Source organism: Numenius arquata, chromosome 7, assembly GCF_964106895.1.
Source record: "Numenius arquata chromosome 7, bNumArq3.hap1.1, whole genome shotgun sequence".
Classification (NCBI taxonomy): Eukaryota; Metazoa; Chordata; class Aves; order Charadriiformes; family Scolopacidae; genus Numenius; species Numenius arquata.
Window position 1 is genome coordinate 36,260,607 of NC_133582.1, and position 25,119 is coordinate 36,285,725.

General features: G+C 45.0%; 1 protein-coding gene across 1 annotated transcript in view; it reads left to right on the forward strand.

The window, feature by feature from the left end:
- The window catches only part of BMPER (BMP binding endothelial regulator), a 163,199-nt gene that overhangs the window by 35,890 nt on the left and 102,190 nt on the right, over positions 1-25,119 (forward strand). Inside the window, exons 4-6 of the mRNA XM_074150866.1 lie at positions 4,366-4,448; positions 5,966-6,056; positions 6,921-7,003. Of these exons, the coding sequence (XP_074006967.1) occupies positions 4,366-4,448; positions 5,966-6,056; positions 6,921-7,003 (257 nt within the window). The remainder of the gene's footprint in view (positions 1-4,365; positions 4,449-5,965; positions 6,057-6,920; positions 7,004-25,119) is intronic.

Consider the following 25,119-nt stretch of genomic DNA (forward strand, 5'->3'; position numbering starts at 1 on the left):
GCTGCATTAAAATTGATACAGACCATTGATATTTAACTTCCTTCCATACGTGGAATCTTAAAAGTTTTCCTTATGGGGTCTATGTCACGGGATCAAATTTACCTATTAATGTAGGATCTGTTACTTTTCATGTACTTAAAACATTCTCAGGCTTTTCAGGTTCACCTCTTGAAAAAACTCCCTTGTAGCCCTTTATTTTAAAGTTTTGTTTTAAGTATGCATTCAGGTAGAAGTAAGTGGATGGTATTTAAGTGATTGTGCTAAGCTCTATCTTTCTCAATTTATTCTTTTCTCCTGCTCTCCCTTTCAAATGGCGGATGGAGACAGTAAATTAATGTAATATTTCCAAAGGGAATTAAAATGGCTTTTAGGAACCTGAAGTATGTTCCGCCATACTCAGTTGTGCAGATTGGCATCGGGGACTTTGCTGATGCCCTTGGACATGAGATACTCAGTGATCGCTACTTTCCAAGCCAAATATGATGGCCCTTTAACCATGGATGAGCTAGAATGACTCGACTGAGTTGGGGCGTGAAGGCAGGTGGGTTTCAACTCAGCTGAGTTTAGATGAGAGTCATAAACTTCCATGCTGTGAATAGGTGGGCTAGGGAAGTCCGGGTATATGTTTGCAAGTGTCAGCTGAGAGATTTGTCCATTGAAAGTGTGATTCAGAAAAACTAGCTGGTGTGTGGGCTTTGTTTCTTTTTGCTTTTGAAGAGTGAGTGGTGGGTGTAGCTCTGGGGCATACAAAGGGCAGAGTGTCAGGGCACACCCCTGGTTAGAGACAGGTTAAAATCTCACTTGGAGGTTGAAAACCACTTCCTTTCTTTCCCTGTCTTCAGTTTGCCAGACCTTCAGCCTTCCCCCCAGCTCTCCCCAAGCCTGCCTGTGTTACTGGCTAACTCTCCCCTTCCTTCATTCTGTTTTCTTCCACTGAGCATTTGATGAAGTCCAGCTCTCACCGCGCCTCCATGCTGCTTCTTGCACAATGCTGCTCTGACTCCCTTATTCAACCTGCTGGCCTGTGCCAAAGCTGGGGAACAGGCTTAGTACCTCCAAAGCTTCTGCAGACCTTTCCATCTTGGTCTCCATTTCTGAATTTCCCTTTCGCTGCCTGCGGGCTCTCCCTGCCATAGTTGCTTCTGGTATGCCCTCCGCCAGCATCACCTCTCAGCGACAGAAGTGGCTCCAGGGCAGATGGAGTTCAGCTTCCCCCTTGCTGCTTTCCCCAGGGAAAATGTCTGGTGCTGTGGGGCAGAGGATTTTGTAGCAGAGCTTGGATATGTGCTTCAATCAAGAGCACTGTGACTGCATGGATCAGATGGAGCCACTTTCCTGCTTTCTCAACCAGAGACTTAGTTTGATCCTTGAACTGAAAATTTCAGTTTAATATGCACATCTGTACATGCAGATTAGCCCAGGGTCATTAGCTTTCTCACAGAGAAAACACTTCAAATTAAAGAACATAATTGGTGAGCAAATACGCAAGGTATTTTGCAGTCAGTGGTAGTTTCCAACCTGGCCTTTGATTCTGCACGGTGCTGAAGACACCAGATTGGTCCAATAAAAATCACATAAAGATATCTAACAATACATCTTGTTCCATCTTGAGAGTCAAGCATATGTATAAACTCTTTCTCAGACTGGGACCAATATGGCCTGGGTTCCCTCAACTCGAGGACACCAAAATGCATTGAGCAGGCTCTGCTATTCATCAGAATTTGCAGTGGCCGGTAAGTAGAGACTGTGCTACTATTTTTTTCAGAATGGGACTTCAAAATACTTAAAAGGAGTATAGGGCTTCACGTTCCTCTTTTGATACATTGCCCTGCATGTATAAGAGCTCATGCAGAACTTTATTTATATGCTGATAATCTGAGCTCTTTTTTATTATTCAAAAATGCTTCATAGAGACTTTGCTACTTAAAAAACCTAAGATTCAGTTGTATACTTTGTACCTTTCAATATTTGTCAAAGATTAAATTATCACAGCCAGCTCTCAGACTACTGATCACCTCTCAAAAATATACCTGTTCAGCTTAGGTAAGCGAATGGCCACAGCATCTGCAGGTTTCTCCTGTGTTGCCCTGTACTGAGCCTGGAAAAATGTCTGAGTACTGCAAATCCTGAAGTACAAGTCTTCTGTTGGTTAAGATCTTAACTGGAAGCAGTTAACACATTTGTAAATGATCACCGTATATCAGGTTTCCTTTAAATGTTGGGGTTGAGTATCAAATGGATTTTGTGGATATTTTAAGTTCCTCAGCTGTGACCCTCAAGTTTTCTCCAGTGGGATCCAGTGGGCTCAAAGATTTGCTGGTGTAGGGCTAATAACTTGCTTTTATTTTCAGAAGGTTGTAAAAAGTAGCCCAAAGCAGATCAGGACAGAACACCCTGCACAGCAGAGAATGACTTAGAGTAGCTGCTGAGGTGGGATGTGGAAAGGGAATGGTATCGTGGGCATCATTTGACTGATTGTATTTTTGTGCTTGGTGACTCTATGTATATGTTGTGTTTCAAAGTCTCTGGCAAGACTCCTGGTGGTTTCTTGGGCTCTTTGATCAAGCTCGTTTTGAATAAAGTAGACTGGGGAAAAAACCCTCAGAACAGTGAATGGAAAATGGGCATTTTTCCTGCAGAAAATGGGCTATGTGTTACTTATAAAACTTTTTTTTTCAGAAACACTTTAGGGTTCCAAAGAATTAATTTTTAATTGAAACAATTCTGCATTAACAAACTAACTCTTTTAAAACAAATATTTTACTTCCACTTAATATATATTTTCTAGTTTTGCTTTTCTGGTTAGTTATTTTATTCTTTTCTTTGTGTTCCCTTTTGTGAAATACCAGAAAACAGTGAAAGAGTGGGAAGGGAAACTAGTAGGAATGTGTAATCAAAAATGTGAAAATTAACGTTTGTTTTTTTTTTCAAACGTCTCAATGAAACTTCATTTTGCACAAAAAAATGCATGCTGATCCTGTGCACAGGCAAACCAACCTATTTTAAGTTAACAAAGTTGTCATATAACACACAAAGATGTATGACGTCTTTTATATATAAAAAAGACATAAAGTTTGGAATCCCAAACCCTGTGGGACTCCAAAATGTCACCACTCAGAGATTCACCATCCACACAGAAGAGCCTGGTGGCTTTTAATTTATGTGGATGTTGATCCCTTCTGTTTATACCTTCTGAAAAGGTATAAAGGAGCGGGTAGCTCTGCTGTTATCAGTGCATCCATGCTGATGGCATGCTGATCATGCCATAGGCTGGCAATGTGCACTGACAGCCCAGAAAGCCAACCGCATCCTGGGCTGCATCAAGAGAAGTGTGGCCAGCAGGTCACGGGAGGTGATTCTACCCCTCTACTCTGCTCTGGTGACACCCCACCTGGAGTACTGTGTCCAGCTTTGGAGTCCTCAGCACAGGAAGGACATGGACCTGTTGGAACGGGTCCAGCGGAGGGCCTCAAAGATGATCAGAGGGATGGAGCACCTCTGCTATGAGGACAGGCTGAGAGAGTTGGGGTTGTTCAGCCTGGAGAAGAGAGAGCTCCGGGGAGACCTTATAGTGGCCTTCCAGTACCTGAAGGGGGATACAGGAGATCTGGAGAGGGACTCTATCAGGGAGTGGAGCAATAGGATGAGGGGTAATGGTTTTAAATGGAAAGAGAGGAGATTTAGGTTAGACTAGAAAGAAATTCTTTCCTGTGAGGGTGGTGAGACACTGGTCCAGGTTGCCCAGAGAAGCTGTGGCTACCCCATCCCTGGAGGGGTTCAAGGTCAGGTTGGATGGGGCTTTGAGTAACCTGGTCTGGTGGGAGGTGTCCCTGCCCATGGCAGGGGGTTGGAACTTGATGATCTTTAAGGTCCCTTCCAACCCAAACCATTTCATGATTCTGTGATCTGCAGTGGCTGAAGAGCTCTTCTGGGGGGTTCGGTTAATAGATGAGGATATCATGGCCAGGCTGGATGATGAAAGTTTCCAGCTCTTCTCTTACTCTCTCTCCTCCCTCTCCCCTCTCCAGTGCATGGGTGGCTAAGCAGTTCCTGAATGAGGAGCAGCAGAATAGCCACCGACATCTGTTTTTAGGGAAATTGTCACTGATTTTGGTTGGTCTTGAATGGTCATAGTTCGTAAGGAGTTTGGCCAGTCACGCACCAGGAGCAGACATCTGGGGGGTGTTGCTGTCAGCCCTCCCAGGGCATGGTCCCTCTTGCCAGTCCCAGCTCTCAGCTCTACCTCTTCTGTTAACCCAAGGGACAGGCTGGGACACATTTAGGATGCTGCTCTGTGACACTCATCAGCAGCCTACCATGGGATCATTATGTTCAGCCAGACTGACGTGCTCCCGTCTCTTCTAGATTGCAGTTTTGGAGGAAATACGTACAACAGCTCTATGAAATGGCATCTCCCTAGCAACCCCTGCGTTACATACCAGTGCCAGGTAAGGACGTCATCAGCACCATGCTAATGGAGTTGCAAGCTTTCCCCATGAAATTCTGAGCCTTTTTTATCCAATCCAAATAAGCTGAAGTGTTTTATACCCAAAGCACAATATGGGCTTTGCATCTAAAGTCGTTTAAATCCACTCACATGTGGCCAGCTATAACCAAACATTCAGAAGGATGGGTTTTATATGACTTGATTACCATTATACCCAAACATTGGTGGAGGAGAGGTATGCAGCCGTGCCATTTCCTGCTGTCTTGACTTTGAAATAAGTGAAAAAAATAATTTATTTTTTTTCGGCATGCTAAGCCTTTTGGGAGATACAAGATATTATTGTAGTAATTGGACACTTGTGTGCGTATGTGTCCATGGGTTTTACCCGGGATGTTCTTTAAGAGAAACTCACAACCAATTCTTTTCCTGGGCTCCTGCATTGTTAACACAGTGGTATTTTGGTAGCTTGCTTATCTGTCACCATAACGTTCATAAGATTGTCCATTTTCCAGCACAAAACAAGTAATTATGTAGGTCAATATATCTGCAATTTTTGATGATAAATTGATCTAGTTTTAATAATAACACTCAGGCAGCTACTAAGAATCACAGCTGTTGGAAAGAGGAAGGGTGAATGAGGATGAGGAGCTTCTACAAATAGGAAAAAAGGGTTTCAAGATTTTTCTCTTTTTCTGTGATACCTCTGCTCTACAAAACCCACCCGTGTTTTTAAAGACAAGTGCCCTGAGAAGAACAGAGTTGGAGCAGCAGTATTCTGTATCCTTGCACTTAATGAAAAAATACTTGCAGCTTGAATTTGGATACTCTGATCACTACTAGTGAACTGAAATGAGCAATTTTTTATTGTCTGTTTCAGTGTCTAAGTACAAAAATGGGTGATCCTGTTTACCCTAGACCCACACATTTAAAAAGCAGGCTTCCCTTTCCCCCAAATGCAGGCGGCAAAAAAAAAGTAGCAGCCTTTTGTGCACAGATCCTCACACCCAGATTTGTTCAGGAGGACTCTTGACTTCTCCAACAAGAAGTACAGGAAATGTTAATTTACTAATACTTATTAGGCAAAGCATCAAAGATAAGCGTCTCCCCTTTACAGAAGAAGATGCTTTTATCTGCTTTCTAAGTGGTTTTTTTTTTCCTTCAAGGGGAGAGGGAAGAGAATGCCTCGTGTCTGGCCTGTTTTCACCAGACTTGCATGGCAGATTACTGAGGCTCAAGATTCCTGATAAAGCAGGATTCCTTTTCCTAAGGAGGTGTTTGATTTCCTACCTGATGCATTTTAAGGGAAATATTGTGTCTGGAGTCAGGGAGACTCAAGTGGATCTTTTGACTGTAAATTAACCTGAATCCTGATACCAGGCAGCAGGCAGAGAAAGAAAAGAGGTTTTGAAATCCAGTGCTGTGCAGCATGTGTCCTGCTTTAATTGCACCGCTAGTAATTGTGGATTTTTGCTTGTTAAAGTGCTGACAATGAACATATGTGATCTGCTTCTTTTTCAGGAAGGAGTGATAGTAGAGTCAGAGGTGCAGTGCGTTGTTCATTGCAAAAACCCTTCCAAACTCGTGGGAATGTGCTGTCCTGTGTGTCCAGGTGAGATTTCATGGGAAGGTGCTGTTCCACACGTGCAACTGGATTTCTGGTGATAACCGTCATTACCTGGGAGGTGCCTCTGACTTCTCCATTACACTTGACAAGTTACTAAGATGTGGGCAGTGGCACGCGATGCACTAAATGACACAAGAAGAGCATGCTTAATGTTTTTTAGTAGAGGACATGTAGACCAGGGAATGCACAGCAATTGCCTGTGGCAATACTCACATCTGAATTTACGTAATTTTTCAGAGGGTCTGTCAGCTGGGTTTGCCTTGCTGGTGACTGAGATTTTGTCAGGAGGGGAAGAGTAAGAGTAATCCTAAAAAGGAGACTCACTTTTTGAAGGGGAGCGGGAACGGGTCGCCTTTGTGAAGCACGGTGGCAAATTAACATGGTTGTATAGGCTAATTTGATTTTAATAGAGGTTTTATAGGTAAGCACTGCTCCAGTAGGGATATAATGGGTTGATTAAATTCTAATTAGTTAAAATTTCTGCCAACATCTAATATAAACTCAGGGAGTAAAAATGAGTAGTGAAAAGCAAACAGCTCAGAAAAGTGTTTCAAAGCCCCTTTTAATGGAAGGCCTGAGTTAGCCTCGACTTCGTTGGTGCAAATTCATCTACTGTAGAAGGATGCTTTCTTTCCCCAACAAGATATTTGGGGGTTCTCAAGGCCTTTGTAAAGGCATTGGAAGTGATTTGTATCAGAGAGGATACTTTTATATTTATTATATTAATTATATTAAGTATATTTATATACTTTTATATTTACTTTTCATATTGTTCTATGGTGCGGGGTGTTATAGAGAAAAGGCAGCATGCTATCCTGAGCTAAACCTACTCAAAATGCTGTTTTCCAGGTTGTGTATTTGAAGGGAGACATTACAATGAAGGAGAAGAATTTAGGCCTGAAGGAAATAAATGTACCAAGTGCTCTTGTATTGTAAGTATTTGCCTTTTGGCACTGTATCTCCCTGTATGAACTTCAAAAGGCGCGTTATTATTGCCATAACAAAGCAAAAAGTATAAGGAATTCAACACTATTATGCATTCTTCTCTGGGCGTTCAAGTTCCTATTGAAGATTTTACTGCACTAATACATTATATCACTCATATTCTATGTTCATCGTCTTTTTTGTGACCTCACGCTGTGTGCAGATAGAGCAGGATACTTGGGAGAGGTTTGATGTGTTAAAGTAGTGATGCTTTGTTGGTTTTTTTTTTCGTGATGGCATCATGCAGGAGGAGACAGAAAGCTTTTGGGGTTTCATCTATTGATCAACGTTTATTAGATGTTTCCTTGAACTGATCTTTTGCAAGGATTCCTCTCACCTGTACATGGCAAGGGCCTTTGCTCTGAATTAGTGAGAGGATGAGGGTAGTTCCCTTAGGCTGTCCCAGGTGGATTTTGGCTTGACGCTTAATGAAAAGGTCATATCCTGGATTTTATCCTTCACTAGCAATAATATAGAGAGGAAGTAATAATTGCATCCTTTGGGTAAAGAGCACAGGCTTCTCTTTCACTTCCATTAAGTTAGAAGATAATGCTGTATGAGTTGGGGCAGATAACTTTGACTTCATTGATGTGACCTGAGAGATGAGTAAAATGCAAAGTTCAAATCACTGCTTTTGTTGGAATCTATGGACTGGCTATCAGCAGAAAATGCAAGGCTGGGGAACTTCACATTTCAGTAGAGTGCCAAGAGTTTTGTCGGTACCAGACACAGCTTTCCTGCATCAAGAAAATAAAATAAAACAGGGAGGAGAGAGGGATATAATTAAAAAATTAGTATGTATTTATACATAGACATACACACGTGTTTAATGAAGCTGCTGCAGAGAATTTGGACTATTTTGCAGGAAAAAAATCCTAGTAATCTGCAAAATTAATTTACTCTAAATAATCACTGCTACCGTGGAGAATTAGGCTGCTCAGGTGGGTGTTGGTTGGTTCTGGTTTTTTTTAAGTTTTAATCCTGTATTAATGAAAATATGCCGTCACACATGTCACGGTGATACATGCCCTGGGCTCCTGCTCTGCTGGATGCCTCCTGTCCCGGGCTGAGGAACGTTGCTCCCTGTGTACTCTGCGTTCTCCCTCCCACTTCGGCTTCAGCTGTAAAGCAGCAGCTTTACACTCTGCTTTCCCTTAGTCATGTTCCTCAGGGGGAGGCAGGTCTAGGTGGTTGGGAAGTCTGTGGAGACACGCTTGAGTCTTTACAGGCTGTGCTTTGCTCGTTCCTGAGCGCTGCACAGGTATTGCCTATTGCCCAGTTGTTGGCGTGCCAATATCTCTGTGATCGACTTTCCTTTGTTCCCAAAATAGCAAAAGCAACCGTGCTGAGAACAGCATGTGTGTGTGTATCTAGGGGAGAAAAGCTAAAGAAATACAGAGTATATTGGATCATACCTGAGGGTCTTTCCTTGACAGTTACCGGTCCCAGGTATGTTAGAGAAGGAAACGCATCAGCTACTGATAGTGAGACTTAGAGCCTCAAGCAAGAGGCTTAAAATCCCTTCTGAGAAAGGCGGTCTGATGGTTTTGGATGTTAATGACATCTGTATAAAATGTCCAGCTCTAATTCTGAATCTTAGCGATGGCAAAGGAGACACTATCTGTGTGCAAGCCACACCTGACCTCCCTTCCCTCTCTATGGAATGCCTTTTTTTTTTTTCACTGCCTCTTGCCAAATTCCTTCAGAATTTGGGCCTGTGTTAATTCCCACGTAATTTAAATTAGAAGCAAACAGCGGGGGCATCCTCAGGGTTGTGACAGCGGTTTTCTGCCTGCTTTACATCCTTTCCCTTTTGGGAATTTGTCCCCAGTAAGTCTCTTATCTAAGCAGTTGGTGGTTGTCTTATTTAAAGATACCTATCTGATCACGCGATGGGATGGGAACAGGCTTGTGTGTGATGTGCTGTAACTTGTGCAGGCTTTAAATAGATGAAAGGTAGCTCTTCACCCCAAATTAGATTTCTCCTGGGATTTGAGATTGTAACTATTTAGTGGGTCTTTTGTGGTAATGTGACAGAGGAAGTGGTACAAATTATTACCGAGGTATTTTGATGATGTAAGGACTCAAGACACTCGCTTCAGGGTGAATGCTGCATTTTAGTCGGGAGCAAACTTCTCTAACAGTGTTATTATTCTGGACTCTGTAGACTATCACTGTCCTGGGCTCAGGCTGGGACTGCAGGCAGCATTGAACAGGAAGAAAATAAAGAGGGACGGCTGGGGTTTGTTTTCCTGGAGAGATGTAGGGCTGTACCACATTCACTAAATGCATTAAAATGAGGAATTACTTACAAAAAAGGAATTTTACAGTTGCAAAATGATGCACTCAAAAGTCAGCAGGCCTGGGATGCGGGGCCAAGTCATGGAATCATGGAATCACGGAATTGTCAGAGTTGGAAGGGACCGTCTAGTCCAACTCCCCTGCTAGAGCAGGGTTGCCCAGAGCACATCACTCAGGGCTGCATCCAGGCGGGGCTTGAAGATCTCCAGAGAAGGGGACTCCACACCCTCCCTGGGCAGCCTCTTCCAGGGCTCTGCCACCCTCACCGGGAAGAAGTTCTTCCTCGTATTTGAATGGAACTTCCCATGTTCCAGCTTGTGCCCGTTGCCCCTCGTCCTGTCACTGGGAACCACTGAAAAGAGTCCGGCTCCATCCTTCTTCAACCCACCTGTTAGGTACTTGGAAGCATATAAGTCTTCAGCAATCTCTTTGGTAGTCCTAGTTTGTGGTAGTTTCAGCTCAAAATGGTGCCTACTAGATATTATTGAGCTCCTAAGGGATGCGAAACAGTTGTTAAGGTGGGGAGGTTTTGTTGATTTTTTAATTCTAACACACATTGCTTGTGCAAATGAGAACAAAGCAGGGATCTTAGGAGTTGGGAACTTCTGTCTCGGTGGAGCAGATGGGCTGGCTATGGGGCTTCTCTGGTGCTCCTGGGCCCTGGAGGGCAGGGAAAGACATGACACGGCTTCAGGCAGGAGATCCACTCCATCCTTACCCGCTGTGCACTCAACTCATTAATAAGGTTTCTCTTTAACACCACTTGTGGTTCTAGTTATTGTCTACTGGAAACCAGACCAAACCCACCCGAACTTGTTTCATGGAGGTCACCGAAACAACCCATTAGCTAATAACTTTTGGGTTGCTACCGAGCCAGGCCACACTCGCGGTGGCGAGGTGGAGATGAAAGGCCCCGTATTCCATTACCCCTCTCCTGAGCGAGCCGCTCCTCGGGGCGACTAAGATTTCTTGCTGAAAATGAAAATGTGTCACCTCTCACTCAATGCATATTGCCTGTCAGGAGCAAATGAGACGGCTTTTAATGACTCGGTTTCTCTGGGGAGAGGCATTTGTGTAAGAAAGGTGGACGGGATAATAGGGATCTCCTGGCACCGGGGCTGAAACCCAGCTGTCTCGCAATAATTCACCCCTCTGGCCCGTTCCTGCTTTTTGTGATAGGCCAGCGGCCTCTCCTAGAGAAGCCTTGGATATTTTCCCTACCATAAGCACCTACTTAAATGAAGGACTGGCTGCTTTAATCAAGTGTTATTTCTCAGATACTACTTTTATGAGGTCGAGAGTGTGTTTCTGCTTGCACAGTGAGAGCACTTGGCTTACATGTTTCCTTTCCTACAGCCCACATTAAAATAGTCAGACTGTGATTATCTTGAATGTTTTCATTTTCTCTTTTGATGTAGCACATTTGGGATTAAAAAAAAAAAAATAGTGGAGGGGGGGAAGGAGAGAGAGACAGGGAAGGAGAGAGAGACAGGGAAGGAGGAGAGGAGGTTTGGCAGGAAAGTGACCTTGCATGGGAGCGGTAACCATGGAGAAGCTTATCTTTAAATGGTAGTATCCAAACTCATAATCGGCCCCTTTTGACTCACAGCGCTGTTACCCAGACCGTGGGCACTGCGCCTTTCGGCATGCAAGGCATGCGGCAGTACGAGGTACCACCATGCCGAGAGTGCGCAGCGCGATGGAGACGCCGCAGCCCAGGACCTGTCTTCCTCTACCCCCCCATGGGGAGAAGGGGAGCGGACCTGTGTGGGAAGCGGTGGGAGGCTGGATCTCGGCGTTGCTGGGATGGCCAACGGCCGGGAGCAGGAAGGGTCACGCCGTCTGTCTGTCCTACAGGGAGGCATGTCGTGGGGACGACCGTTGGCAGGGCAGTCACACGCATTTCATCCCCAAGCAGCATTGTTATGCTTCTTAGCTGCTCTTACAAAACGATTTGAGGCAAGTAAAACCCAAATGGCTGGAAGCTGAGCGGAGGCGTTTGGAGCCCTTGGAGAGCTGACTTTGAAAGCATCCTCAGCTTGATCTTTTTGCATCTTCAGGGGCTTTTACACCGCTGCTCAGGCGTGCTCAGAGGGACTGGAGATGCACACAGCTCCTGGTCTGCAGGTGTACGCGTGGGTCTGTGCAGGAAATGTCTTGTCGTTTATGTTCCTGAGTGCTAGGGTGCAAAAACTGCATAATGAAAGTTTTGCACAAAGAAAAGGAAATCACACCAAGGAAATCTGTTTCTAAATCAATGAGTAACAGGCGTTGCAACTGTGATAAGTAATGAGAAACTACATATGTTAGTGTTTTGGACACTTGAGTATGGAATTCATCTTGTCTAGCTCCAGCTATTCAGAAGTAATGTGACTGGTCTGAGCTGCTTATCTGGGCTCCTCTTCAGTTAATGGAGAGAGAGAGATGTAGGATGGATTACTCTCTGCAGATGCCTATCTTCCTCCACTAACTACAGGGGGAGACTACCTGGCTCCCTGGCCTCTGAGATGGCTGAAGATAGCTGAGATGGATCATGCCCCTGCAGTCAGCTGGGTGATAAAGCACCCAAATACTGCTTTAACAGCTTGGCTTTAACAGGTATTGGGAGTTGCTGAAATATGTTTCCACCACAACAGACTGCAGGGGAGGTACTCCAGTCTACTGGGAAACTCAGAGGAACATGCAATTACGTATGTCCTCAGAGAGGAACATGCAATTAAGTGTATCCTCAGTGAAGGCTGGTAGCAGAAGCTATATCCAAATTCAAATTTCCATCCTCAGTGCAGTGCCAAACACTGATCTTCCCAAATTTCCATGTACTCCAGCTGCTTTGATTCGGCTCCAAACGCCAGCAGACACTGTCTGCCCCACTCTGGGGGCCTAAGAAAAGTAGACAAAGACTTGTAGTCAGGAGTGGAAAAGCAAAGAGATGGTCTTTCGGTAGGAGTGTTCTCTTACCTGCAGAGCTTCCTAGCTCACCTAGTCTGTGTTCTCAGCTTAGGCTGCAAAAACCCTTCATCATACTTTTAATTTTAGTGACAATTGAAGAAGTCTTGCTGTGCAGTGAGAGACTGCGACCAGTTTGGGCACATTTCCAGGGGAGCAGAGGTATTGAGGAGCTTTCTGAAGATCTAGATGACTCTTTAAGGATCGTGGGCCCAGAACACGCAGCATCTTTCTCATATCCCTTCCTTCCTCAGAGCCCTTTGCTTGCCCCTCCTGCCCTTCAGGATTCAGTTTGAATTTACCTTCCGTGTTCAGCATGGTCCATGCTCCTCTGGATTTGCAGTCAGAGGGTTCTACCTTCAGCTGTTCTTCCTTCTTCTCCACAGTTTCACATAGCACTACCCAGTTATTATTTCTGTGATGGCATCTATGGCCAGTCAAGGATGAGTGCCCTTTGTGCTTTATATCATAAGGACATGTATTCCCATTCCCGAGAGAAGAGAGTGTGGAAGAAGAAAGATGAAAGGGTGATTTGGCAGATTTCTGCAGGAAATTTTTCCTGCTGGAAAAGGAGGGTGGAAATGCTGAGGAACTGGAGGAAGGAGTTCTGCCTTTATAAGGCTCTTGTTTAGACAAAGACCATCTTTCCAGTTTGATGATCCAAGATGGTATTGCAATTATTAATGAATTAAGTAATACTAGGAGACATGAAAGACTTAAAACTTCCTGGGTACCTGAAGGGCCTAAGTAAATGCTGATTAACAACACCCCCTGACTGTGCATTGCATCAACAACCTCTTGCAGTACCAAGAAAAAGCATCCAGGACTTGTCATTCAGAGGAAATGAATGCACAGAGCAGGCTGGGTTTTGCATACCTAGAGCACATAAAGAAAAAAATAGTGCAGGTTGAAGGCTTTTAAATGGTGATAATACAGGCTTATACTTCGAGTGTAAGCTGCAGTTGTTCTTGTCAGCAAAGGAACAGAGCTTATGCTGTCAGGTGTTTGTCCCGTGTCTCCTTATACTTCTTGTAATTAACAGGCCGAGATTGATTGTTCTTATTGACAAAGAAGAATTAAGTACACAGAGCTTTACAATAAAGGAGAGCTGTTAACAGGCAGCCTCTGATGAGGGGACTATTTTTTTATTGGGCTGCAGTGAAGACTGCAAACATCTCTGCCATAACTCACTCCTTGCAAAGGCGAGGAACTATCTTGGAGGGGAAAGAAAGCAATAAGACTGCAGAAAACAAAGAACCTGGTTAAAGTAAGCAAACAAACAAACAAACAAACAAAAAAAAAAGAGCCTGCTGACCAGCAGGGGATGAAAGGGTCGCATGTGGTTTCAGAAGTGCCCGGTAAAGACAAAGGTTTTATGTGAGGTGGCTGTAGCACTTCTTGTAAGTGGCTTCAAATGGGAATGCGTGTGGCATCTCGTGGGAACGCTTGTGTGCAGAATTGATTTGGGTCTAAAAGATTCCCACAAGCTGTGGTAGGAAGCAGTAAAAGCAATAGCTTGTCAATTAACAGGGCTTTTGTTTGCCAAACATTTTATGAAGAGTCCAAGACCCTTCTGGCTGGTCTTACAATGAAGGAAAGGCTGAGAAGAGTAGGAGTGCTTGGCTTTCATGTTTGTCACCCTTTCAGTTTAAATAAACTTGGATGTCACAGGTTTGGGGGTTGTTACCAGATAACAATAGTTAATGATTTTAAACTTGCACACAGCCCTCTGTGTCCTGAGACAAGACGTCTTTGTACGCACAATACTACTAAATGAATTTACACAAGAGGGCTTAATTAACTGCATAACACCTACTTGTTTTCCTTTGTCCAATTTTAAAAGTAAAAATAAGAAAAAAATATTAAGATTGGAGGCAATACATTGCTACATGTGGGACTTTGGGTTTTAGTTTTTTCTCCTCTCTCAAGTTGGACCTCTGCATCACTTTGGGTGCCATATCTTTTTACTTAATCCTGCCGCAGCCATTAACTTCGTCCATATTTAGTGTCTTTTGTAGAAGACATAAAGTGAAACTTGGGATCATTAAGTTTGAATTGCTGTTGAGATCTAGTGTGATGGACAAATTCCATCTTGACTTGCTATCAGTCTGCCTAAATTCTCCTTGCTCTGCATCCTACAGCGTTGCTTTTGTTTTGATTTGAACAAAAAAATGCTTTTGTTTGAAGCATTTTGTGTTGATAAGGGAGCAAATTTCCAATCCTGCCTGATAAACTATTCTTCAGCTGGGATATGTAATAAATTAACATTTCTTACACCGAGCCAGTCATATAAAAAGGATCCTTGGATTCCATCAATTTTTTAAGTGTTAATGAACATATTTATTACTTTTGTTGCCTTATTTAGTCACAGAATGATAGGGGTTGGAAGGGACCTCTGGAGATCATCTAGTCCAACCCCCCTAACAAAGCAGGTCCACCCAGAGCAGGTTGCACAGGAGCGTGTCCAGGCGGGGTTTGAATGTCTCCAGAGAAGGAGACTCCACCACCTCTCTGGGCAGCCTCTTCCAGGGCTCTGCCACCCTCACAGGAAAGAAGTTCCTCCTCACATTTAGATGGAACTTGTTATGTTCAAGTTCGTGCCTGTTACCTCTGTTCTGTCACTGGGCACCACTGAAAAAAGACTGGCCCCATCCTCCTGACACCCACCGTTTAATTATTTATAAGCATTGATCAGATCCCCCCCAAGTCTTCTCGAGACTAAAAAGACCTAAGTCCCTCAGCCTTTCCTTGTAAGAGAGATGTTCTAGTCCCCTCATCATCTTTGTAGCTCTTTGCTGTACCCTCTCCAGCAGTTCCCTGTCCTTCTTGAACTGGGGAGCCCAGAACTGGACACAGTGCTCCAGATGGGGCCTCACCAGGGCAGAGTAGGGGGGGAGGATGACCTCCCTCCACCTGCTGGCCACACTCTTCTTGATGCACCCCAGGATACCCCTTCTTGGCCACAAGGGCACATTGCTGGCTCATGGTTATCCTATTTTCCACCAGGATTCCCAGGTCTTTTTCCACAGAGCTGCTCTCCAGCAGGTCAGCCCCCAACCTGTACTGGTGCAGGGGGTTATTCCTCCCTAGGTGCAGGACCCTACACTTGCCCTGGTTGAATTTCATCAGGTTCCTCTCTGCCCAGCTCTCCAGCCTGTCCAGGTCTCACTGGATGGCGACACAACCTTCTGGTGTGTCAGCCACCACTCCCAGTTTTGTGCCATCAGCAAACTTGCTGAGGGTACACTCCATCCCTTCATCTAGGTCATTGATGAATATATTGAAGAAGACTTGACCCAGTACTGACCCCTGGGGAACACCACTTGGTATGGACCTCCAACTAGATTCTGTGCCACTAATAATGCCCCTCTGAGATCTATCTTTCAGCCAATTTTCAATCCAGCCCACTGTCCATTCATCTAACTCACACTTCATAAGCTTACCTATAAGGATGCTGTGGGAGACGGTGTCAAAAGCCTTGCTGAAGTCCATGTAGACAACATCCATCCCCTCATCTAGCCATCCACTCATGCCATTGTAGAAGGTTATCAGGTTAGTCAGACATGATTTCCCTTTGGTGAATCCATGTCGACTACTTCTGATAGCTTTCTTTTCCTCCACATGCTTTGAGATGACACCCAGAATGAGCTGTTCCCTCATCTTTCTGGGAATGGAGGTGAGGCTGACTGGCCTGTAGTTTCCTGGATCTTCCTTCTTGCCCTTTTTGAAGACTGGAGTGACATTGGCTTTCCTCCAGTCCTCAGGCACCTCGCCTATTCTCCAGGACCTTTCAAAAATGATGGAGAGTGGCCCAGCTGACTCATCCATGACTGGGCCACTGGCTCATGACTTCTGTCAGCTCCCTCAGCACTCACAGATGCATCCCATCAGGACCCATGGATGTATGGATATCTGGTTTACTTAATTGATCTCTAACTTGATCCTGCTCGACCAAGGGGAATTCTTCCTTCATCCAGACTTTCTCTGTTACTTCCAAAGTCTGGGACTCCTGAGGGCTGGCCTGAGCAGTAAAGGCTGAAGCAAAGAAGGCACTCAGCAACTCGGCCTTCTCTGCATCTTCTGTCACCAGGGCACCCATCTCATTTAACAGGGGGCCCACATTTTCTCCAATTATCCTTTGACCTCCAATATACTTGAAAAAACCCTTCCTGTTGACCTTGACATCACTTGCCAGGTTTAATTCCAAGGAGACCTTGGCTTTCCTCGTTTCATCCCTCCATACTCTGATGGCATCCTTGTCATCTTCCCAAGTGGTCAGTCCCTTCTTCCACGCACTGTAAACTTCCTTCTTCCACTTGAGCTTTTTCAGAAGCTCCCTGCTCAACCGTACAGGTCTCCTGCAAAGTTATCATCAGTACACTGTAGGAACCTCCTGGACTGTACATGCCTGGCTGTGTAGCCTTCCCAGCAGATATCAGGGTGATTGAAGTCCCCCATGAGAACCAAGGCATATCATTGTGAGGCTGCTTTCAGCTGTCTGTGGAAGGCCTCATCAGCTTCCCCATCCTGATCAGGTGGCCTCTAATAAACACCCACAACAGTGTCTTTTGTTTTAGCCTGTTCCTTAATCCTTACCCACAAGCTCTCAACTCTCTCTTCATCTGTCCCCAGGGAGAGCTTGATCCATTCCAGTTTCTCTCTTACATAAAGAGCAACTCTACCACCTCGCCTTGCCGGCCTCTCTTTCCAAAAAAGGACATAGCCATCTATGACAGTGTTCCAGTCGTGTAAGCTATCCCACCATGTCTCTGTAATTGCAATGAAATCATGGCCCTGTGACCACACACAGATCTCCAGTTCTTCCTGTGTATTCCCCATGCTGCATGCATTGGTGTATAAGCATTTCAGAGAAGGAGTTGAGCATGTGGTTTTCACCCTTGAGAGCTGGTAGGCCTTCTGGCTCTCAAAAATACTAGCACTCTGCCCCACAAGTGCTGAGCTACTACACCCAGGCACCTCTCTAGGAAGGCCGGTTACATCCCCATCCCCTTTCGAATCTAGTTTAAAGCTCTCTCCATGAGCCCTGGTAACTCTTGTCCTAGAACCCATTTCCCCCTGTGAGATAAGCTATTCCCGCCCATTACCAGCAAGCCTGGTGTCTTGTAAATCAAGCCACGGTCAAAGAACCCAAAGTCCTGCCTGTAGCACCAGGCTCGGAGCTATGCATTGATCTGCTGGCTCTTCCTATTGACCCCCCTCATCATTCCCTGCAACTGGAGGGATAGAGGAGAACATGACTTGCGCTCCTGATCCCTTGACCAGTTGTCCCAGCGTCCTGAAATCTCTCTTCATTGCCTTTGGACTTCTCACTACTTCATTGCCGCCTGCCTGAAAGATCAAAAGGGCGTAATAATGTCAGGGCTGTACTGGGGAGGGAACCTTCTTCCTTACATCACTAACCTGGGCCCCAGGGAGGCAGCAGACCTCCCAATGTAGTGGGTCCAGTCATATATATATATCAGGCCTTCATATCATCATATCAGGCCTTCCACTCCCTTCAGTAGTGAGTCGCCTATCACAATGACCTGTCTTTTATTCTTTACTGCAGAGGTTTTGATGTGGGGGGTGGTCCGACTAGACCTTGATGACACCTCTAAGCTGGAAGGACCTCCATCCTCATCGTTGTCCAGTTCCCCTTGCAGAGGACTGTGCCTGTTCTGCTATGGCATCTGTGAAGGTGGTTTAGTCATTGAGCAGGCACGACTGCGGCGCCTGTTGCATCGGGCAGGAACTTCTTGCCATTGCCCCCTGTCCTCCAAGTCACCACATTCAGTCGGGCAGAGAGGGGACAGGGAGCTCTCTGTAGCAGGGATGAGAGACACATGACACACTGAGACACATGACATGTGAGACACATGAGAGACAAACACATTGGATAGTCAGGAGGGGGAGGAAAATGATACCCAGCAGATTATTTTCAGGATTGTGACAGGCTGTAACTTTTTTATCCAACTCATCCTTTTTAGGCTGAGAGCAGAATAGGCAGAATAATTCATGGGCTGTCAAAATAGACATGGGAAACAGAAAAGAAAAAAAATGTTCTTTGAGACATGACAGTGATTTACTTCTGCCTTTAACCTGTCAGAAATAAAATTTGACTAGGAGCCAAACTATCATAACATCTTTGGCACCCTGCTGTGGGTACATCAATCTGAAGGAAAGATGTAAGAATCCTTGCGGGCAGCTCAGGGTTAGAGTCAACAGTGGGATGTAAGCCCCCAGCTTCCACCATGGGTGCATACATGTGAAACGCGAGTCCTTAAAAATGCTTTCTAGCTCTAGTGATAGAAATTGCCTGGATGTCTAAAGTTTCTTCCAGGAAGTCATGCTCTCATGGTACCTAAACTTCTGTCCCAAACATGACTAGAACACCATTAAACTTGACAATCTCAAGCTTCATTGAAAACCCAAGAACTTTTCAGCTCTCTGCCAGAAGCTTTGTAACAAAGCATTGAGGTTTTCTACAGAAAGCAGATGTGTGGGAGATTTTTGTTGTTTTTTTTTTTCTTTTTTTAATTAATTTATTTATTTTTTAACTGGAGTTTAGCGGCATTACTCAATATTTTGTGCTAAAATCATTGAAATGGAAATTTCTCTATCACCCCTACTTGGATGTCAGAGCCAATGCAATTGAAAGTGCAAAGTCCAGATTTCCAGCAGGCTCAGATCTGATGTTTGAGGTGTCTGAGCCCAAAAGGATTTGAGTAGCTTGCAGGCTTTGTGTGGTTTCTTTTCCCTTTATTTTTATTTTCTTTCTCCAGAAGCCAGCACCAGGAGTTTTCTGACAGTAGGACAGAAGCTAATGTGCCCTTGCCAATAGTATCTTTCTTCACGGGGAAAAAAGTAGAGCTGGCCTCAGCTTTGAGAGCATAACAATGAGGAGAGTCTTGTTCCTTTTACCATCCTCTGTGTTGCACCCAAATATTCAACATGCTGAACAAAAATTCAAAAATGAGACAATGTATGTGAAAATAATTAATTCCAAGAAGTCTGAGGATTTTGTGCTTTTCAGCCCTCAGTCTGTTCTCTGCCCCCTCTCCTAGTTGCAGCACAGCTTTCCTTTTCTGGGGTGCAGCTGAATAGCAATTCTTCCAAGCAGTCTCAGTTGTTGATGCACGATTTATTCTTTCAGCAGCCAGCTGAACTGCCCTGCTCTCTGTCTTTGGAGGTCAGTTTTTAAAATCCCCCAAGGTTCCTGCAATTACCATTCCTCCCTCCTCTAGATTTTTTTTTAGTGCTGCACTTAGGCAAGTATAGGTATGTACATGTCTGGGACCATACAGAGAGGGAAAATCCTGTGTTTATTATATCTTCTGCTATCCACTCCTCTTTGTAGTTGACGTGAACGTATAAAAAATCTTATCGGTAGTACTCACACAGCATCTGCTACTACGACTTTGTCTTTTTGACTGTGAACCCGATTCTAACACAGTGAACATTTTATAAAGTAGCCAAAGGGGAATAGGACCGGTAAAAGTTGACACCTGGTGGAAAGCAAGCCAGGGAGGCATTTTCTTTCCCTGTGGTGTTGTTACATTCCTTGCCAGCAGTAATAGCTCTGCCTCCTGAAGTATGGGCTGTGGGGTTTTACTCCGTGTTCAAATGGGCACCGCTTGAAGCTTTAGCTTACGGTGTTTGGAGGACACATTCTTGCTTTGTGAGTGTTCAATGCAGCAGAGGTAACAGCAAGCAATTATATAAAATGAGCAGTAAGTTACAGGCTAATTAGAGGGCTGAGGGGGGTGCAGGCAGAAGAAACGTGCTTGTACATCAGCAGAAATAATCATCAGCCTGTGTAGCATGTTTGCTGTTGTTCCCCTGAGACTGTTTTTGCAGTATTTCTCCGAGTCAGACAAGAAGCTAATGAGGATACTATTAATACATCTAATGACCAAAAGTACTTTTTGCAGTTTTCATAATGAGTGCCTGTGTTTCTATTTCTAAGTGTCTTATCCGGTGGCCTCTCATTGCTGTCACTCTCTGGGAAATCCTTTATCTCATACTTTCTCCAAACTTATGGAAAGAGGAGATGGCAAAGTTCCCAAAGTAGGCTTGGATTTTGCTTGCTTGTTCCCTGATATTGCTCCTCAGACTTCAGTGAGTAGCCTGTTATACTCTGATTTTTCATGTAAGGCAATGGGTTTCAAACAGAGAGGATATTCCCTTCTCAGAATGTGACAGGGTTTAGGGGAAGGGAGGGGAGACAAGTCATGCTTAGGGAATAATTTTTTCCTTCATGATGTAGTGGTTGCAAAACAATTTGTAAAGCACACGGTGCTCCAAGGGGAGCAGGCAAGGCTCAGGCTCACTGGGACTCTGGAGCTGCTACAGCAAAGGAAGGTGCCAGCTTGCCCATGAAAACCCGGGGTTATCTGGATGGTAGGGAGAGAAAAATCTGCAATTTCCAGTTCTCCACAAATTCCTTCATCTCTCTTTCATTTTGAACTCTATTTTCTTCTAAACACTTATGTTTATTAAAGTGGGGACACACACATAAGATGTGTCCTGGAAGTGGGCAGATGAAAGCAAAGGCAGAAACCAAATTAATAATTTCTGACGTACAGGATTTATATGGTATTTGTGCTCTTGCAAGCAAAGCAAACCAGTCATACTGGGAGTAGGAGCTTTAAGTCAGTACCACAAAAATAATTTCTAAAAGCTCATTTGAAATTCATATCAACTTTTATCAGATGGAAGATTTTCTCCTAGGGATGACACTTGCCCACAGTAGAAAAACTAAAATAAAATGTAGCATACCACACATGCCCAGTCAGAATAGCCTGCAATATTCATATCTAGAATGCCAACAAGCATATTTGTGGTTCAACTACAGAATAAATAACAATGTAATATTATTAATTAAAAATTATTAAAGCACACAGTCTCTGGGTAGTGTGTAATATCGAAATTATTAAATTCTGCCTCCTCATTTCCCCAAAGCTGACCAGTAATTTGGATAAAATTTAGACTTCTATAATAGCTTGCAAAATTACCAGTTTAATAAATCAGAATCAATACGTTGAAAATGTGTAGGAGTGTGACAATTTGTCTTCAACAGCCAAAACACCAGAATGAGGATGTGTCAGCCCTATGAAATATTATCAAGATGTTTCTCACCAGTCTGTTGACAGAAATTAAATGTTTTTTGGTTTGGGTTTTTTTTTGAGGACTCAGAGTTTCAACATTTCAGTGCAGAAAGGAAAGTAGTGAAGAGAAACAGGGTGGAAATTTTCAAACACGGTAGCTGATGATTGTGCTCCTTTTTTTTTTTGGCTTTCAGTTCCAGAATCTACATGGCCTCAAATAAGATAGTGCCGAATACCACCACCTCAAAGTCGAGTGAGAAAGTCTTAATAGCGCCAGCTTGGAAACCCTGGCCCTAGGGGAGAAGTTTGTTCTAGCCCTTTTAAAGCCGGTTCCACTTAGACTCGATGTCTCCTCCTTTTATCTGAATTAAACAATGCTGAACTTAAAAGGTTACAAATATTAAAATGAATGTGGTTTTCTGTGATAAAGTTGAGATAGCTTTGTTTGTAGAAATGGAATCAGAGAGCTGGGTTGGGTGGTATAAAAATGAGAAACTAATTATGTCCACTGCATAATTTTATTGCTTATTCCTAGAGCGCTGTCAAAAAAGGAGACTGCTGTCTTTGGAGATTGCTATGTGCTATCTGTAAATTTTGAAAAACAAAGCTGTTTTTCATGTAATCCTGCATGACTCTTGATTTCCTGGCTTAATTAGGTTCATTTCAGTGGTATTAACTCAGGGACAGATCGAGTCCTGCATTTGTAACTTACTGTTTTGATACTCAAGAGCAAATACTGGTGAACTTTACAGTGGCATCTTGTGTAATGGCTCAGAATGGAAGATGTAGCCTAAATGGATTTTTTTGCCATATTGCAAAAAAGTGACATGATGGAGGTGAGGAGATGGGTTTTCTTTTCTTTTTAAAAACTGGAGCATCCCCAGTGGAATGGATAAGTTGTGTGTGTACCTCCACATGCATAGGTGAATGTGTGTGTTTGAATGTGTGTGTGTGCTGCTGTGTGCACATGTATGTGTTTGTGTGCATGAGTGCTTACATGCTTGTGCCTCTGTGTGTGTGTATGCATGCTTAAGTCCAATGCGTCTCTCTAGTATTGTTCAACATATTCCACTCTTGTTCAACATATTCATCAATGACCTGGACAAGGGGACAGAGTATATCCTCAGCAAGTTTGCTGATGATACCAAACTGGGAGGGCTGGCCGACACTCCAGAGGGCTGTGCCGCCATCCAGCGTGACCTGGACAGGCTGGAGAGCTGGGCAGAGAAGAACCTAAAGAGGTTCAACAAGGGCAAGTGTAGGGTCCTGCACCTGGGCAGGAAGAACCCCAGGCACCAGTATAGGTTAGGGGTGGACCTGCTGGAAAGCACTACTGAGGAGAAGGATCTAGGGGTCCTGGTGGATAGTAAACTATCCATGAGCCAGCAATGTGCCCTTGTTGCCAAGAGGGCCAATGGGATCCTGGGCTGCGTAGGGAAGAGTGTGGCCAGTAGGTGGAGGGAGGTCATTCTCCCCCTCTGCTCTGCACTGGTGAGGCCACAACTGGAATACTGCGTCCAGTTCTGGGCTCCCCAGTTCAAGAGAGACAGGGAACTACTGGAGAGAGTCCAGCGTAGGGCAACAAAGATGATGGAGGGATTGGAGCATCTCCCTGATGAGGAAAGGCTGAGAGAGCTGGGACTCTTTAGCCTGGAGAAGAGAAGGCTGAGGGGAGACCTTATCTATGTTTACAAGTACCTAAAGGGTGGGTTGAAGGAGGATGGAGCCAGACTCTTTTCAGTGGTTGCCAGTGAGAGGACGAGGGGCAACGGGCACAAGCTGGAACATGGGAAGTTCCATTCAAATCTGAGGAGAAACTTCTTTCCGGTGAGGGTGGCAGAGCCCTGGAAGAGGCTGCCCAGGGAGGGTGTGGAGTCCCCTTTTCTGGAGATCTTCAAGCCCCGCCTGGATGCAGCCCTGAGTGATGTGCTCTGGGCAGCCCTGCTTTAGCAGGGGAGTTGGACTGGATGGTCTCTAGAGGTCCCTTCCAACTCTGACAGTTCCCTGATTCCGTCTTTCAATGCCCTTGTCTGCCTGGCCCCGAATGCCTCCCCCTCCCTCCTGGCGTGTCCCCGCGGTCCCCGGTGGGCGGCTGCGTGTCCCCGCCTCGCCGCGGGGGGGCGCTGTCAGGCGCGGCCCCGCCGGGCGCGCGGGCGCTCCGCGCAGTTGCGCAGCGCCACCTGGCGGCGGGGAGCACTCCTGCGGGCGGCTCTCGACGGCGGGGGGGGGCGGGGGTGAAGGCGGCCCACACCGGCTTCACGGCCCTTTTGAGGTCCTTGTAATTGCAGATATCTTTTTTTTAAAAAAAGACCAAGATTCATAAAGTGAGAAGGCGGTCCGAGAGCTAAAACTTTGTCAAGCGAAGAATGAATTTGTTAAAATGGCCGACCTCCTTCAGGCTGGGCTGTGGCAGGGTTACCTCAGCTGGGCCTCGGTGGGCTCAGGCCCGGTCAGGCCTGACGAGGAGACGTGTTCATAGCAAGATCCTTCACCGAAAAGCAGCTAGGCAGAAGGTGGCAGGGGAAACAGCAGCCAAATTATCCCCAGGGCCTGCTGGAGCCCATTGTGGGGCAGCCCCCAGGCTATGTGGGGAGCCCGGAGGTTCCGCGTCACTGCCGAGCCTGGCTGAGGGATGCTTGCTTTGCCTGGGTCCAGCCGCGCATGGAGCTGTGGAGCAATGAAAAAAATGAGAGGTTTCCCCAGGTGGAGGTAACGTGCCAGTAGAAAAGCGCTACAAGCAGCCTGACAGGCTGTCCCCAGGTTAAGAAACTCCTAATCAGAGAAATGGCCAGCTGTGACTAACTGGACAATTAATCTTAATAACAGACTTTTAATAAGAGCTATATTCAGACATTCCAGCAGCTCCGTTTCTGCACGCGGTAAAAATTGAATTTAAATATAATTCCCTAGAACCTGAAAGTATTTGACCTTTTTTTTTTTGCATTTGAGCTGACTTTCTAGCTGGTGGTGTTACTGTGTATGTGTTTGTATGTATTTGTTTGAGTGAGGCCTTTTAATAGTGCACCTGTTCTCTGCGTTCACCTCTCCCCACAATAATTTCTCCGGTAATGAATCTCCGGTCAGCAGGGTAAAACTGTTGGATTTGATTTCTGGTGACTGTGCAGTTCTTGAAATAAACTTTTCCATGTGTAGATTGATAAAAATTTGTAATACTGAAATGACAGGGTTTAATATCTGGGTTTTGGGTTTCAGCCTGATTAAAATGATAGGAGAATACAAAGGAAGGAAATCTAAACAGTTGTGCTCTGCTGGGGAGTTAAAAAAGGCTGCACTGAGTTGGTGTCCAGTCAGCTGCAAGTGCTAAGTTCAAGTTACTATTTATTATCAGAACGAAGATAAATGAAATCACCAGTCATTAACTCGCAATGTGTAAAGATCTCTGGAATGTCTTTGCACACCCAGCAGACTCCCGAGCTGCTGCTGCTGCTAGCACCACTCCGTGCAGCCTCTCTGCCTCCCTGCAGCAATGAACAGGGTGCAGGGTTATCCACACTCGACTTACCTCCTGTGTAAGGGATACCTTACACAGTATCCTCCCGGAGAAACTGTCTGCCTGTGGCTTGGACGGGAGGACTCTCCGCTGGCTTAAAAACTGGCTGGAGGCTGGGCCCAGAGGGTGGTGGTGAATGGAGTTAAATCCAGCTGGCGGCCGGTCATGAGTGGTGTCCCCCAGGGCTCGGTGTTGGGGC